The sequence below is a fragment of the Centruroides sculpturatus genome, unplaced genomic scaffold (genome assembly GCF_000671375.1).
Source record: "Centruroides sculpturatus isolate CEXI.00-Female unplaced genomic scaffold, Cexi_2.0 scaffold1290, whole genome shotgun sequence".
NCBI lineage: Eukaryota > Metazoa > Arthropoda > Arachnida > Scorpiones > Buthidae > Centruroides > Centruroides sculpturatus.
In genome coordinates this window covers 8,642-26,462 of record NW_019385543.1, presented here as the reverse complement: position 1 = coordinate 26,462, position 17,821 = coordinate 8,642, and the positions used below count along the sequence as shown (strand labels likewise).

Here is a 17,821-nt window from a genome sequence, read left to right as displayed (position 1 = left end):
AAGGGGTACGTGCGGCAATCTAAAATTGGTCAATTTAAAATTTAAATGCATGAGATGAAACAATAAAAAAAAAAAAAAAAAAAAAAAACCGCATCGACCCCCTAATTGACTTAGCCGCATCGACCCCCTAGCCGCATCAACTCCCCAATGATGTTGCATCGACCCCTGGGGGCCCATATCGACCACTTTGATGACCCCTGCCTTACACAATCAACAATCTTTTTCTTTATTTTGAAAAAGGTTCTAAGATAAATCCTAACACTTGATTGTTGAAACATGAGAACTTTGAATTTGTTTAAATTATATCATAAGAAGAGTTGTAGAACCTGGTGGAGATTATAAATAATCCACCTGAGTTATCAAATTCTTACGGCTCTCACCAGCGAACCGATGACACATCTTGAACTTAGGACCACAACAATCTAAATCACCTGATTTATTTCCCACATTCAGTGAGGATAAAAAGAGCATGCACCCAATCATCTGGGCAGACATATCTTGAAGAGAGAGGACTCCACCATAAGACAAAGCTCTACCTGCCAGCTCTCATCTTCCGACTCCCTTGATAGCTATGCTAAAAGAAAATCCACAAGCAGAAGACATCAGACCATTTTAGAGGTATCTGGCATAGTTTTATGTAAACTCTCTCTCTGCCGTTTAGAATTATAATTAGTTAGATTAGTAGTTAAGTAGTTAGTTAACAAAATAGAAATATTTTCCTCCTCATGAAACCCTTTGTGTTCATCATTAAATTGTGTTATTGTTTGCACTGGCCTCATTTCGGAGTTCCATTAACCTGTCCTGCGTTGTTCCCGAAAATATTCGTGTTGACCTAATTGACCTGCGTGGGCAATCCTAAATATTTTCATGTCTACATCAAAATGTTTTTGATACTAGATGTCGCTATGTGTCATAATTTTTATATTAAAACAAACTTTTGAAATATAATTTTTTTGTTCAAAATAATTTTTAATGACACAGTAAACACGATTATTATTTTAAAAAAAATTTTTAGGCTTAATATCGACAAAAATTCAAAATGGCGTCACAGGCAACATAAAAATTTCAACATCGGATAGGTTAATATCGACAAACCTATCGAATTACCCATGGCTTCCTCACTCAATGTTTAGATCAAGCCCTCTATTCCGAAATTCAGACGACAAGTATAATTGTGAGTTAAGATGCATACATTTATCTAAACTGGTGTCAGACCTGACAGGAGATGAAAATTATACAATTTTCCCACCTCCGACAATATACCAAGGAAACTAGCCATCCAGTGACCAAGTGAGTGGACTTCATGAGTCCAATCCTGAAAAAGTGGTTAGAGTAAGATCTAACCCCTGGATTCTCACAATGATATAAAATAAGCTTAGTTTTTCAATACTGAATTTTATTTGTGGTTATATTGTATTAATTGACATTTAAGAAAATACCAATACCACAAACACCCATTTAGCATTATTGTTTCTTTAACAATGACATTTAAAGATAAATACTGTCAATATATAAACAAAATATCAGTTGTGACTTTATTATACAGTACTATATTTCATAATATTGTTTATTAAAAATTCATGTAATTTATATTTTTCAATAAAAATTATAAATACAGTAATTGAAAATTTAAAAAATAAATATTAAACATATAATAGAACATCAAAATTTATAAAATTACAGAGTAAAAATTCTCTAAAAAGCAAAATACTAAAAGTTACTACTGCATAAAAATTTTAAAACTATCCATTCAAAACTTTTTAAAGACTATCCATTCAAAACCATTAAAGAAATCTTTTCCTTATACATTACTCACCTGGTAAATTTGAAATTTCACACCTTTATGTGAATGGACAGTATTACATCAATTCATATAAAGGTATGAACTTTCCAATTCACAGAAAGGTAAATGAGGAGACAGTACTTAAAACTAATAAACAAACAATATTTAATATCAAAAGGACACAAATGATAATTGATCTGTCTACTTGTTTTGCTTTTTTAGATCTTGATAAATTTATTGTTTCACTTGCAGTGGTAGTTTCAAGGACAATGGTAGGAATAAAATACTATACTTTGTTGCAAAAAGAAATTCAAAGGCAATTGATAATTTAAAATTTATTGACTCAAGTGCTTTTAAAATTTGAGAGACCAAAAAAAGCATGATATATCTGAATCCACAATATAACAAGGGGCTATTGTATATTGCTACAGTAATTGTACATAAACATACATCATAATACAGCAGAATCCTGATTATCTGAGGCTCAATTGATTGAGGTACCCACATTATCTAAGATGTATCTGTAGGTGAACACACTATTTTTCTTTTAAATAAAAAAAGCTTTGCTGTGAATGCACTGTGTGTGTGTGAATACTGTTATCTTGACCTTTTAACATTTACCATACCAAATAAGTAATTGTTTTTTTAAAAGTCTTTCTTAGTTGGCCCTTGAGGCTGCTGGTCAACAAGAGGTCCACCCCATCTACCACCTACCACCTGGGTGGACCTCTTGTTGACCTTGCCAAGCTGCTTGGTGGGCTTTTTCCTCCTTTCCCTTGTGTCACACCTTTGTCCATCATGGCTAAGGTGGCAATAACTGCAACCCTTGGTGCTCTGCCCCAGTGCTTACAACCTATATAAAATGGATGTTGCTGCGTTATATCTTTCTGTGCCTCACTTTGATGCAAACTAACTCATTACTCATCAAAGAAGCTTTACTGCACAACAAGTTCTGAAAATCTGGGAGGCTTTGCTCTTCATCACGAAGAACAATTACAGTAGAGCGTCGATTATCTGAATGTCAATCAACCGAAACATTGGTTAACCGAAAGCGTTCCAGCCAGACTGTGTTGTGCTGAATTGAACGTTTTTCATACTAGATTAACTTCTAAAGTATAATTTTTTTGTTTTTATATTTTTTAATATATTTATTTTGTTTGTACAAAATAAAGAAATAATTTTTAATGATACAATAGTCATGATTATTATTATAAAATTTTTCGTTAGATTAAATTACCCAACTTCACTGCCTGTAACCGGTGTTCTTCTTCTCCAATGCAGAGGAATTTGCAAACATTAGGCTTGAAAACGTTTGCAAAGTCCTCTGCATTGGAGAAGAAGAACACCGGTTACAGGCAGTGAAGTTGGGTAATTTATCTACTCCGGTGTTAAAATTTCTTTATACAGTGGAACCCCGGTTAACGAACGTCCTGGTTAACAACCAAATCGGTTAACAAACTTTTATTTTGCAAAAATTTTGTCTCAGATAACGAACAAAATTTGGATAACGAACGTAACAGTATATTGTGTCAAATTTTAGTTGGTGTTAGGCATGCGCGAGTTAATTAAGCATTGCTTTTCTGAGTGTTTGTGCTATACTTCTTTATTTCAGTTTTGTGATTTATATATTTAATCAATATGGTATCAAAGAAAGAAAAAAGTCATAGTGGCAATAGAAAACAACGATGTGCTATCGCATTTGAGAAAAATTTTGATTAAAAGAGTAAGACAATCTTTAGATCAATTTCTTGTTCCTTACAGAAAGAGTTTGTTTCATTGTTAAGTTATGGCAACGCAACACTTCGGCGATCTGACTAGGGTAAAATGCCTTCTGGGAGGTGTTTTTAAGAGAAACCGGCCCCTATTTAGGCGTTACAGACGTGGATAAATCCCGGAAAACTCCACGTAGCCAGTCCGTCTCAGCAAGGTGCGAACCCACGAACGAACTCCCCGTGTTCAAGGTACGAAGACCACTTAGCAACTGGTGGGTTTTTACCGAAAGAGACTTCGACTCAAAGAATCTTCCGATGAAGTGCTACCCATTATTTTTTTGGAGGGGATTCCCCTTCTAATCATTAAGGTTCGTATATCTTCACTTTTCTGCCACCAACTACAACAAACGAAGGTATTATTAAACAAAGTTTACATGTTTGTTGCTGTAATGATAGATACTATGTTTTCCTACATTTTCATCAAAGAAAATTATTGTATATTTCAAATAAAATGACAAAAATTTCAGAGACTAGAACGAATTAATTGCATTTGCATTAATTTCTATGGGAAAAATTGCTTCGGTTAACGAACAATTCAGTTAACGAACGGAGTCGCGGAACGGATTAAGTTCGTTAACCGGGGTTCCACTGTAGTTTTTTGTTAGGCTTAACATTGATGAAAATTCAATGCTAAGCAACATGCAATGGAGAAAAATTTAAACATGTATATATATTAATAAAATATTTTTTTGTACATGATCGGTTATCTGAAAAATTGATTTTCTGAATAACCCCAGTCCCCAATTGATTCAGATAATTGGCACTCTACTGTACTTCCATTTTAATGGGAAGATATACTTCCAAAAACAGAATATCCCAATGGGTTGCCATTGTCTCCTGTCTTAGCAGACTTGAGGCACATCAAACACAGGGTTTTTGACTTCCTGCTCTCCATAACTTACTCAGTGCTATATCTGAGGTACGTGGATGACATTCTGTTAGCATGGTAGGACACAGAGGGCATGTTTCCAGTCAGAATATTGTCTTGTTAGTGTATACTCCTCCATCAATTTCACCTGGGGGAAAGAAATCTGGGGAAAAATCTCGTTTCTATAACTAGACATCTCCAGGTCACAGGAGGACTTAGTTTTCTTCATATTCCACAAATTCGACAATATTTCCCCTGTAATCCCTGCCACAGCATTCCAACCTCTGCAATATGTCAATGTGGCCATAGTTCTTATTAGAAGGGCATTCCTAATACCTTCTACTCAAGCTATCACCAATATTGAACTTGATGCTGTCCGGTCAGCAGAATGTGCGGCAGGCTACAGTATTGCCAAATACAACCACATCCTAAACAGAGTCAAGAGGTCACTCTTCCCCACTACCAGCTTGTGGTACCCAAGGGAATCTAGTCCAGCTTTCTTTACCGTACTGTGGTTGCCTGCCAGCCTGTATATCTTATATCTTCAAACAAAACTCCTTGCGTGCACCCATCTCACTGTGCCCAACTTTATGGAGACTTTTATGCAATGATAGGAATGCACTTTCACACTTGGAAAAGTCAGGTGTATATTCAGTTCCATTAGAAAATACAACAACTGGGACACACATCTCTACATAGGGGCTACCACCAGAATGCTATCCTCTCGATTAGCGGAAAGTGTGACACTGAATTGTCCAAAATGGTCATACAGCATAGTCACACCCCACATTGGGATTGCTCTGTGTTACTTTGGAGCTGTGGTGAAAGGGCCCTTCTGTTTATTTGGGAGTCTCTCCTCACCACCCTATTGGCCCTGAGTTGACTGATATTTGGGTTAATTTATATAAGCATATAAATAATAATAACTGACTGCTTGTCTCCACTTCCACATCTCTATGAGCATGTGCATAGATTTTAAAAATGTTTTCAAAAATTTTGCATTAAAGGTTTGTATTCTGTTCAATTAATGTTGTTTCAATTCTGTACTTCAAAAGTTTTGTTCTGAAAAAGTGTTCTATTTGTGTTTGCCCAATGACAATACAGTATTTATATCAATATCAAAAACACTAGCAAAGGAATTAAAAAAAGAGCCCTTTAATGCCATTTTCTGTTCATTTATCCTCTTTTCTCTCAAGTAAATGTGTTGGTGTGAATTCCATACAATATTTTTATATTATTTTAGTGCAACTGGCAACACAACTGCATGGGAAGCAGGAGTTGTGGGTTTGAGTCCCACTCTGAGCCAATTCTTTTCTTACAGAATAGTTTAAATTAAATTTTAAACCACAGTATGACCACCTTTATGGTTTAATAAAAGTTCATTTCTCTAATGTTCTTTGTCTTCTTAATTGACCTTCCTCAAGAAATTTAATTCAAAAACAAATGAAAGCCTTAATTTATTCTAGAATCACTTAATTGAATTCTAATGGTTTTGAAACAACAATAAAAATTAAAAACAAAAATTTTTAAATGCATGGAAGTACATCCCTGGAGTATACAAAATATTAGTAAAACAGTAAGATTTAACAAGACTCACGTTCTATTGGGACCACCAAAAGGTTACTTAAAGTAAGGATAAAAGAACATAAAGACAACATTCAGAAAGCCCTCCCAGCTACTGCCTTAGCTGCTTACACTATCTTGGACTCAAGTTCAGTATTAGTTGAATGGAGCTAAGCAAAAATAATCCAAAAACTTAGGAGGCAGCATATCAAATATGCAGAAATGTGGCAAATACTTAAAGCAACACAATTTTAGTGGCTTGGAAAGTGTTACTAAATGTGACTTCTAAATGATCTAATAAGAAGATAGAGACTATTAAATACAACCTCCAAATTGATGAAATGAAGAGCTTCCAGAGTGATTGCTATACCTTATTGTGCATATTAGTTGACAATAAATACATAAATATTTTTAAAATACATATCCTGTAAGTCATGGATTTATTGGTATTTCATATACAGTATTTATTGTTAGTTTTTAAGTTATTTTATTTTACATTTAATAAGTTATATTCTTGTTTTACTGTATTTATATATACATAGTTGATGTCAAAATAGAAGTCCTGCATACACATTTAAAAAATTAAAAAAGTTTTTGTTGTTTCCAAAAAATGCTAGTATTTAAATTAGGTGATTCTAGAATAAATTAAGGCTCTTGTTTCTTTTGAATTATAAATTTTCTGAGGAAGATCGATTAAGAAGACTAAAAATTTATTTCTAGTTTTTGAATAAATTTTTACTGCACCATATAGTTGTATGGTGGTTATTAATAGTGCAGTTACTAATACAGTAGAACCTCGATTATCTGACCCCCGATTAACCGACCGTCCTCGTCGGCAAATTTCAAATGTCCACTAGTGATGTGGCGCTACAATATTTGGCCATGTCTTGGCTACTTTAATATTATTTTTACGTGTTTTAGCTGGCAACACTCATTCGACCATGAAAGGGAGCCAGTATTTAAACGAGGCTTAATTTTCTAATTTTTAACGATACAATAGCGACGATTATTATTTTAAAAAATTTTTGTTAGGCTTAACATCGATGAAAATTCAACGCGAAGTAGGTTAATAGCGATATACTAATATACTAATTACATGGGATATAATAATATACTACACTAATAATGAATTTTTTCATACTTTTCGGTTATCCGACTTTTCAATTATCCGACCAATCCCAGCCCCCAATTGAGTCGGATAATCGAGGCTCTACTGTAGTAGTTAAACTTTAAAATTTATATATTTATTAAATTTGTAAAGAGATGGTGATCTAACTGCCTACCTCTAGACAAATTGCTTTGATTCTGATTTTTAAGTAACCATAAAATATAGTCTGATAAAGTTCAGCAGATTGTTTGTCAATGTTAAAATATCAGAATGTAATTTATATAAATAAATTTATTGTTTACTTATGAAATATAATTATAATACTGAATATTATATACTGAAATTGATAATATCTTCAATACAAGTTTATGGAAAGATATTAAATATAGAAATTTTTCATTTAACTATTTAAAATGCAGTCAAATAAATTTATAAATAGAAAACAAATAACTTCAAATACAAAAGAAATTAGCAAAAATGTTTGCAAGAGTTACTTTTGTGTAAATTATATTAAAGAAAAAATAAAGAGTTTAATTGAACAAAATTCACATTAAGTACTTTTAACAGCATATTACTGTTGCCTGGTGATAGTAATACATTTACTTCCTTTATAACACTGAAAGACAGTTACATTTTCTTTGTTTTTCTGTGATTTTGGTGTAAAGTGCTTTAAATTCTTTCATATTGAAGATATTTCAATTACAATGAATTTATTGTTATCATAATAAGCATCTTTAATTTTTAATTAAAATAGAATACTTGAAAAATTAATATTTAATATTAGAACACAATATTTCAATTAAAAATTTTCTTACAAACAGCTAATTCATCCAATTTATTTAAAAGTGCTTTTTTTGCCAATTGTAATTCTTTATTGCAGGGATCTTCAACATCTCTCCGTAACCAGATGTATGGACTAAGTGTTTCTTCTTCAGGAGGCAAACTTTTTGGAGATGTGTATAACCTAATACATAAATGTAATTATTATGAAAACTGAAAAATTGATTAACATAATAAAATAAACTACTAAATGACATAAATCTAATATTTTAGTATCACCGATATCAATGAATTAGTTATGTATGAAATACATAAAACTAGAAAGACAGTCTTAAATTTTAGTAACAGTAAATTTAACTTTTATGTACTAAAAAATACTATTATTCGATTCCTCTCTTAATGTTAAGTTTAAACAATAAAATACTAACACCCATTTATCTTGACATTGATGAGACTGAGTGGTTGTCGACTTAACAGTTTTTCTATCTTGTTTTTGCCACTTTAAAAAATTATATTAATGTTCTCAATCAAGGCTAGTGTGCCAAACATTGCTGCTTTTTTTTACAGTTGTAGGGAGGATAAGGGCAAAGGAAAGACAACACTTTTTTTATAGATATGTGACTATAGAAATAAAATAAAATATTATGAAAAAATTTAATATCTGCAATTATTAATTACAGACAGAAAACAAAATGAAAACCATTTCCACATAAATACAAATCTTATAATATAATTGAGATGGGTTGATGATGATAGTAATAAGCACAGAGCCCAAACAGTTAGGAGTTGAAAGTTGAAATATGGTATACAGTTAGGGTATGTCATGAGAACATACACTAAGAAGGGATTTTTTGAAATTCCTCCCTGCGGGGGAGAGAGACAGGATTAACGGTTACAGTGAAGAGCTCAGCTTCTATTTTAGATGCAGTTTTTTGTGTTTTTGATTGCTTTTTAATAGGGTATACCATGAGAATGCACATTAAGAAGGGATTTTTCGAAATTTCCACAATGGAGGAGAGAGAGAGAAAGAGAGAGAGAGAGAGAGAGGGGTTAAGGATTATTCCAAAGAACTTGGCTTCTACTATACTATTTTAAATGTCTTTTTTGCATTTATTTATGTGGAAAATCAAACATATTTTTAGACTCTTCTTAAAATTCTCAATAATATTTAGTGTTCCATCATATATAAAGTTGACAAAGAGAATGCATGTGCATAAGTTTGCGTTATTCAAACTCTTCATCTTAATGTTCGATTTTATGTTTGAATTTATATTTATGAATGATTCAGGAAGATCCAGCTTATTTTTTGAATTCAGTAAACCTGAAGAACCCAGAAGGGGTTACGAAAACATTTGTTATTCATCACTTAGTGGTACTACACACTGGTTAGTGGTTGCTGTGAATCTTAATTATCATTATCCCAGTGTGCTAAGCAGATATCTAAAAATTTTCTAATTAGTCTCAGAAGAGGGGGAGACCTAATTCTTGCACTTGGTGAAAACGGGTAAGATCAAGTATAATCTAATAATCTTAATCTTTGCTATCGTTTTTGTTCGAGAAACGTTGGGCTCATCTGCTAGTATGTAATAAGCAATTATTTATTGTGACATCATCACTGCAATTTTTAATCATTTTTTAATAGTGATGTAACGAATATTCGGTTATTATTCGGTATTCGGCCTATTTTTCGCTATTCGGCCCAATACCGAATACCTAAAAACAGGAGTAAAAAATAACAAAAACACAGTAAATTAATCATTTTGGTATTTAGATTTAATGTTATCGGGTTAGTGTTGTTTGTTTATATTTATTTATAACTTATAACATGCACAAAATAAAAAAGAAAATAATGTTCAGATGTGTCGCACGGAATCGACGCATAGCTACAATTTATTTTGTGTTATTTATTTCTGTGTTTGTTATATCTATGGAGACTTGAGAGACTATGTGGTGATTTCTTGTAACTGTGAACGAATCAAAAGACGAGATAAGATTAACGAGAATATGTATTAGCTTACATACATCCAACTTAGATTTTACACAAATTGCGAAATTATACCCTGACTTACGTGGTTATCGCTCGATCCCACCTATCATGTAAGTTTGGGGTATTACTGTAGTTAATTGGAGCCTCTTGTCCCCAAGGTTTCCATATCTGGTCTCATCTTTCATCTATCTAACTCCATTTTTGAGATTAAGGAAAGACAAACAGACAGACAACAATGGGAATTTATAAGTCTACAATTTTTTTCAAATTGCAGCCCAATGAAATTATGACACTGAGGATAAGCATGCTATTTTTTAAATGATATTCATGAGATATAAATAATCTATTATTTTCTTTTTAATAGAGGTTTTGGAGAACTGAAAAGTTAAAAAATTTCTGTCCATTATCTATAGAAGGCGGTGTCTGATTAATCAGAATAAAAATATATCAATAGTACTGTTATTATACCATGACCAGCCAAAATAATATCTTTGTGTAATGATGGACTAAGCTTAGACATTATTTGCATAAATTTTTTGGTAACAGTTTATTTACTAAACTAAATGTTGTTATCTTTTATGTTTCATCTGTCTGAAGATTCATTTGTGAATTTTGCAGCACTGGTAGTGCTAGAAAAGTTTAAATTATTGATACTAATGTTGCATAAGTGAATCTCTAGAAAAATTGACATGCAGTAGCTGTTTTAATTTTATGTTGAATTGTTCATTTAGATATGCATCTTACCATTGAATGTACCTTGCATATAAAATTATTATTATATGAAAAAGCTATAAGCTGCAAATTGGTACAATGAAATTTTTCATTTTGTGTTATCAACTAGCACAAAATGATTAAAAAGTTTTTAATTTTTCACTGTTTATACTATTATGGTTTGTGAATTTATTTCTTTGTGTGTGATAGCAGTTATAGAAACATAAAAACTAATTTGCAGTTAAGCTTCTGCAATCTCAATTTTGATTATTATATGGGAAGTATTGTGAATATTATATAGAAAAATAATGTATTTTTTTTACAGTAAGAAGTACAAGTTTGATTTCTAAATTTAATGTCTCTTAAATATCCCTATGTTTGCTTGATATGTAGTATGTATTATACATATTAGATAATAATTTTCCTTCAATTTTATTTTATACTGAAGTAAAATTAGAGTAAATACAGAAGAAAAATGTTTTTTGAATAAATATTTGAATCAACATTTAGCATCATACAACTCTTTAATTAATTAAGCAAATGAAAATTAGTAATTTCCAAAACCAAGATTATACCCTCTTATTGAAAATTTTCTTTCATAAGTTTTTATTTTAATGTGGAAAAAATTTAGGTAAGAAAGGCTTTCCATATGTCATTGTTAAGTTCAATTGTAACATGTGTCAGACATGTGTCAGGTGAGTGAGGTAATAGTATCCCCAAGAATTCGGGGTGAGATTGTCCTGCCTAGAGAGGGAGAAATTGTGAGAGAGGGAAATTTGTGCGCTTTCCTTTTGTGTGGGTCGGATCAGTGTTGTGTGTGGAGGCAGTACTGACCGGGGAGCTAACCAGAGTGGGTAGATGTGTGGCTGGTCAGGAACCAGTAGTGTAATTATCAAATAATTGTCGGGTGCTGGAGTGTTGCTCGATTGTGGAGTGCCAGTGAGTCACTTGCTGATTTGGAGACATTAAAGTGTAATTGTGTTGTTATTGTTAGAAAGGAAGTGTGTACTGTGTTCTTTTAGACCGTGTAAACGGGAACATTTTACACTACCATCATCACAACATCATTTTTATAAAACAGTTATTTTATTTAAAAATTAATAAAATATTAATTTTTAAATATGCCATATGAGTTTTCTGATATTTGTATCTAATAATTCACAAAATATTAAGTTTTGTAACTTCTTAAAATATTTTTGTGGTCTGTGATTTCAATTTCATATTTGTGAGTTTTACAGTCACAGCAACAATAGAAATGAATTTGCCAGCAAAGACATTAGACTGTAAGCATTAATCATACTCATTATCGTAAGAATACTTTTTGAATATTGTAGACAATTAAAATTTACATAGATGTGTCAATTTTCAAAGAAATCAAAGAATTAAAAATGTCTTGCCTGCAAGATTTTTTCTTTGCTTGCAAATTAGACACACACCATAAAAATGATGGTAATGAAGGATTAATTTTAACAATCCAATTTCAAATTTTAAATGCAAATTTAATTAAATTGCAAAGCAATCCTTCATTTTAAATATCAATCATTTTTGTAATCTAAAATAATTTGATATATGTGTGTCATAAAAATAAAAATAATAAATTTAAATGGAAAACTAAACTAAATGTAAGATCATATTTTATCTTTTATAACAAAAATGATCTTAGTATCATTTATAAGTTATTTTATTATTTATAAATATCCCTATTTTCTTTGTGTCTCTTTTTTGTTTTTAATAACTGTATACAGCTATGAATCTATATCTCATTCAATCTTCTTTTGTATAAAAAATTTCTTTTCACTTATTTCAAGCATTCAAAAACTTTCTGTTATTCTTTCTGAAAATTATTCTTTACTTTTCTCTGCCTTATGCAAAACAAATTCAATAAATGTTCTAATATTTTAGTATTTTATTTATTAACAGTATAATTTCTATGCTTATTTTTGTACATGTGATTGATCCATAATAACTTTTCGTTTATTGTTAAACTCTTAACTACCCCGCTTATTTTTATCTTTTGTATTTAAATAAATTCAAACTGATAAAAAAAAATATTTCTTTTTTCTGTAAATATTAAAATAATTCTTAGATTCAAATTCCTATTCAGGTGAATATTTAATGCATCTATTTAGAAAGGATTATTGTTATTATTATTGCATTTAGAAACTTTCTGTTTAATTGAAAATGATGTATAAAAGCTGCTAATAAATGATTGATGTTATTGAATATATGTCATGTGAATAATTCAAAACCTACACATAGCCTATTTAAAATTTTTTATTATACTGTATTATTGTAATATAAAGTAAACGCTGTAAAACATACAATCTATCATAATCTATTATTTAATAATTTATTTCTAAAGATTTATATAAGATTGTAGATTTTAATTTAATAGACACTATGATGAATGTTAATACGTTTAAGCAATAAACAATGCATTATAAAAGCATCTCACCATGATTCATCTTCAGACAGCTCCATATCATCAATATCGATAAGAGTTACTTCTTCTAAAGTAGAACTTTTTCTCTTCTCACACTTATTTGGTGAAGTCTGGCTGTTCTTATTTGTTAAAATCCCATAGCGATTAGGTTCGTGAATGGTTTTCTTACCGGTCATCATCCTTGCCATGTTTATATTACTATCCTTTGGCACGATTGTATTCCTATTTTGTCTATTTCTCAATTGCTGATTTTGAAGTTCTAACTTTTTTACTAAGTCCTGAAGTTTTTTTACTTCTTCTTTCGGATCCACAGCTGATCTCTTCCTATCCTCCATAATTACATTCATTCCAATCGTATTAATTATTAATTCTACTTCACAACATATTCACTCGCGGCAAATACATTTCTTGCATAATAAATTAATGTTATGACTAGTTAAAGAAATATATAAACTTTATAAAGGTATTCTTATTAGGAAGTAACATCACCCAACCCACTTTGCCACTTCTAACTGGGAATACACAAAACCCGAAGTATACGATAGATCTTATTAAATTTGAGATTTTTCTAAACGATTTAAATAATTTGTTTAATAATTACTAAATCGAGAATTTGATTAAATTTATTTTAAATATATAACGTCGCAAACGAAATTATAATCCGCATCACCATACATATACACCGACCGGGAGCTTGGTATCCCACAACTCTTAGCGAATAACTCCATTTCCCATAATGCATGGTGTTAGAACAATTTTCGATCAGAATAATGCCAAATTAAGTTTTTTTATTTAATTAAAATTATGAATGAATCCATTATGACAAATAGATATTCCCTCGGTAGTATGCAAGATTATTAAAATGAACTCGTGGCCGGTCATAATAACAGCTTTTATCAAAATGACAATTTTACAAATCATTATTTGATTGGAAATTTGTAAAAGTGTATTTTGTATTTTTACCAATGTGTTTATTTACCAAACTTGACAAGTTAAATAAATAAGGTAAGGAGATTTTCAATCTTATAAATGGAAAATGCTATCAAATAATTGATAACTAATTCATTTCCCTGTAAATATATATATTTTAAATGTTGAGTCAATTTCAATTGGAATAGCGAATATATGATATACCTTAAAAATAAATGTGTATGCATAAATATACATATGTGTATGTGTAATTATATGTATATATTTAATTACATTACACTTTGAATCACTTTCAAACATCAATTTATCATCATTAAACATTTTGATTAAAGATAACATTTTCTTCATTTACATAATAAACATTAATAACTTGACTAATTCAAAAATAAAGTTGAGATTTCAATGAAAAATAGGTTCATTGTTTTTATAGTGAGATACTATAAACATGCCTTATTGATATTTGTCAATGAGTTTAAAATATTAATGGCTGTGTTCAGCAGACTATGGTTGCAGAGCTGTTGAGTATTTTTCTTCTGAATGCTCTCTATGGTAATGCCCTTTTGGAACATGTTTGGTGTTTTAACATTGCATTTGGTAGCGTCTTTCATTTATGCTACTTATCGCTACCCAAAACTGACCAATGAGGCTTTTTGTTCCAATGCAACATCACTCGTTTGGCAGATCCAAGTTGCTATGTAACAGCTAATGATTTGCTCACTTATAACTGTTGAGTCTGCTGAAAACAGCCAATGTTTTCGACTTATTCGTAGGTCTTCCTTGGTTGCTCCTTACTGGATGCTGGTAAAGATGTGTTTATAGTATTTTGCTGTCTCTCTTCCGGTTTGATTTATGGATATTATTACTGTTTTCATAATTTTTTATTATGTATAAAATAATAAAAGAGAAATATCAATAAATTGACATTATTTTTGTATGAATTTAAACGTATAAGTTTGATTTAATTCATTTGCAAGTAGAACTTGCAAAAGCTTTAGTAAGAATAACAAATCAAATACTGTACTACAATAATAATATAATTTTAAAATTTTATTTAGATGATCCAAATTAGAAAAATAAAATATTTATGAAGGATAGATATCTTCCATTCTATTCATGAAAAAATTTACTATATATTCAAACTATTAAGAATTTTAAACTTGTATGATAACATTATTAATACTTTTTTAAATAAAAGTTTGAATAAGTTTTTCAATTGAATAAAATATCCATTTATAATTATTTAAATATTCAATTGGATATTATATTTGATAACAATAGTTCTTTTTCATATTTGCTACTTTGCATAATTTTAATTCAGAATGATATACTGTATGTATTTTTCCTTCTTATGAATTTATCATCTATCATCTGTGTTTTTGTTCTAATAATTTAAAAAGATTTGAAATTAGTTCTGAGCATTTTAATTTAGAATGTTGATCTGAAGCAGATCTTGTGTAAGATTGAAAATGTTTGTCAGCTTTACATTAAAATTATTTACTGGATTGTAAAGATTTTATTCAATGTACTTATTTTTCCTTTTGATAATAGATAAGTAACAGAATGAATTATTTCTAACTGTTATGCTCCAGTAAAGCAATTCTATCATATTTTGCTCTAATGGAGACATATTTTTGTTATAAATAATAGATTTTTTCCCAATAAAACAAATCTAAATATTGATAGAGCTATAATTTAGTTGTTAGATTGTTTCAGTTTTGCCTTACTGAAAAGAAAGCGTTAAAAGAAAATCAAAATTTAAAAAAACTAATGAAAGAATAATTTTTACGGATATATCATTGTGCTTGTCAAAACAAGATGATAATATTTTTGATAATAGTCATATGCAACTATTTGGTTCTTAAAAATTTTGAATGAGAAAAATGTTGATGTTTTGTTGTTATAAATTAAATTATACACTTTAAATATACATAAGAATCTAAGATCTTGACTATATAAACAGAATTTTATATAGTCAAGATCAACAAAATAATTGAAAACATTTGTGAGCTTTGTAATAGAATTTCAAATAAGTGTGTTGGTAGAAATTATCAAAGATTAGAAACAAGGCTCATGAACATAAAGACTTTAAGAGGGGTAAAATGACTATGATATTGCCTGAAGATCTTGTCACTAACAAAAGCTATACCTGACTGGGTTCAAACCATCCTAGTGATATGTGATGCAAGACACCTTTATGTCAGAGTGGCAGAAGAGTTAATGATCTTCATGATAATTGATCTTATCCTAAATAAGAGGAAAGAGAAAAATTACCTTGACCCATGGTTTGGCTTATAAGTTTGATCATCAAGAGACTTACCCAAATAATGAACTACAGTAGAGCATCGATTTTCCGAATCAATTGGGGACTGGGGTTGTTCGTACAACTGATATTTCGGATAACCGATTTATGTACGAAAAAATAGTTTAACGTATCCGATGTTAAAATTTTTATCCGTTGAGTGTCGCTTGGCGTTGAATTTGCGTTGATGTTAAGCCTAACGAAGACTATTGTATCGTTAAAAATTATTTTTTTTATTTTGTACAAACAAAATAAATATATTGAAAAATATAAAAACAATAAAAAATTATACTTCAGATGTTAATTTAGTATCAAAAACGTAAAATATTTGAGTAGCCCAAGACATAGACAAAGATTGAAGCGCCACAGCACTGGCAAAAATTTAAATTTGCCGACTGGAATTCTTTCGGATGATTGACTTTCGGAAAATNGGATGCTCCTTACTGGATGCTGGTAAAGATGTGTTTATAGTATTTTGCTGTCTCTCTTCCGGTTTGATTTATGGATATTATTACTGTTTTCATAATTTTTTATTATGTATAAAATAATAAAAGAGAAATATCAATAAATTGACATTATTTTTGTATGAATTAAAACGTATAAGTTTGATTTAATTCATTTGCAAGTAGAACTTGCAAAAGCTTTAGTAAGAATAACAAATCAAATACTGTACTACAATAATAATATAATTTTAAAATTTTATTTAGATGATCCAAATTAGAAAAATAAAATATTTATGAAGGATAGATATCTTCCATTCTATTCATGAAAAAATTTACTATATATTCAAACTATTAAGAATTTTAAACTTGTATGATAACATTATTAATACTTTTTTAAATAAAAGTTTGAATAAGTTTTTCAATTGAATAAAATATCCATTTATAATTATTTAAATATTCAATTGGATATTATATTTGATAACAATAGTTCTTTTTCATATTTGCTACTTTGCATAATTTTAATTCAGAATGATATACTGTATGTATTTTTCCTTCTTATGAATTTATCATCTATCATCTGTGTTTTTGTTCTAATAATTTAAAAAGATTTGAAATTAGTTCTGAGCATTTTAATTTAGAATGTTGATCTGAAGCAGATCTTGTGTAAGATTGAAAATGTTTGTCAGCTTTACATTAAAATTATTTACTGGATTGTAAAGATTTTATTCAATGTACTTATTTTTCCTTTTGATAATAGATAAGTAACAGAATGAATTATTTCTAACTGTTATGCTCCAGTAAAGCAATTCTATCATATTTTGCTCTAATGGAGACATATTTTTGTTATAAATAATAGATTTTTTCCCAATAAAACAAATCTAAATATTGATAGAGCTATAATTTAGTTGTTAGATTGTTTCAGTTTTGCCTTACTGAAAAGAAAGCGTTAAAAGAAAATCAAAATTTAAAAAAACTAATGAAAGAATAATTTTTACGGATATATCATTGTGCTTGTCAAAACAAGATGATAATATTTTTGATAATAGTCATATGCAACTATTTGGTTCTTAAAAATTTTGAATGAGAAAAATGTTGATGTTTTGTTGTTATAAATTAAATTATACACTTTAAATA

The 17,821-nt window shown here is 29.7% G+C and overlaps 1 protein-coding gene across 1 annotated transcript in view; it reads right to left on the bottom strand.

The window, feature by feature from the left end:
* LOC111639965 (SLAIN motif-containing protein 2-like) overlaps nucleotides 1-13,872 on the bottom strand; it is a 63,803-nt gene extending 49,931 nt beyond the window's left edge. Inside the window, exons 1-2 of the mRNA XM_023385947.1 lie at nucleotides 13,028-13,872; nucleotides 7,910-8,058 (exon numbers count right to left, since the gene is read on the bottom strand). Of these exons, the coding sequence (XP_023241715.1) occupies nucleotides 7,910-8,058; nucleotides 13,028-13,362 (484 nt within the window). The 5' untranslated portion in view covers nucleotides 13,363-13,872. The remainder of the gene's footprint in view (nucleotides 1-7,909; nucleotides 8,059-13,027) is intronic.
* Nucleotides 13,873-17,821: the final 3,949 nt, after the last annotated feature.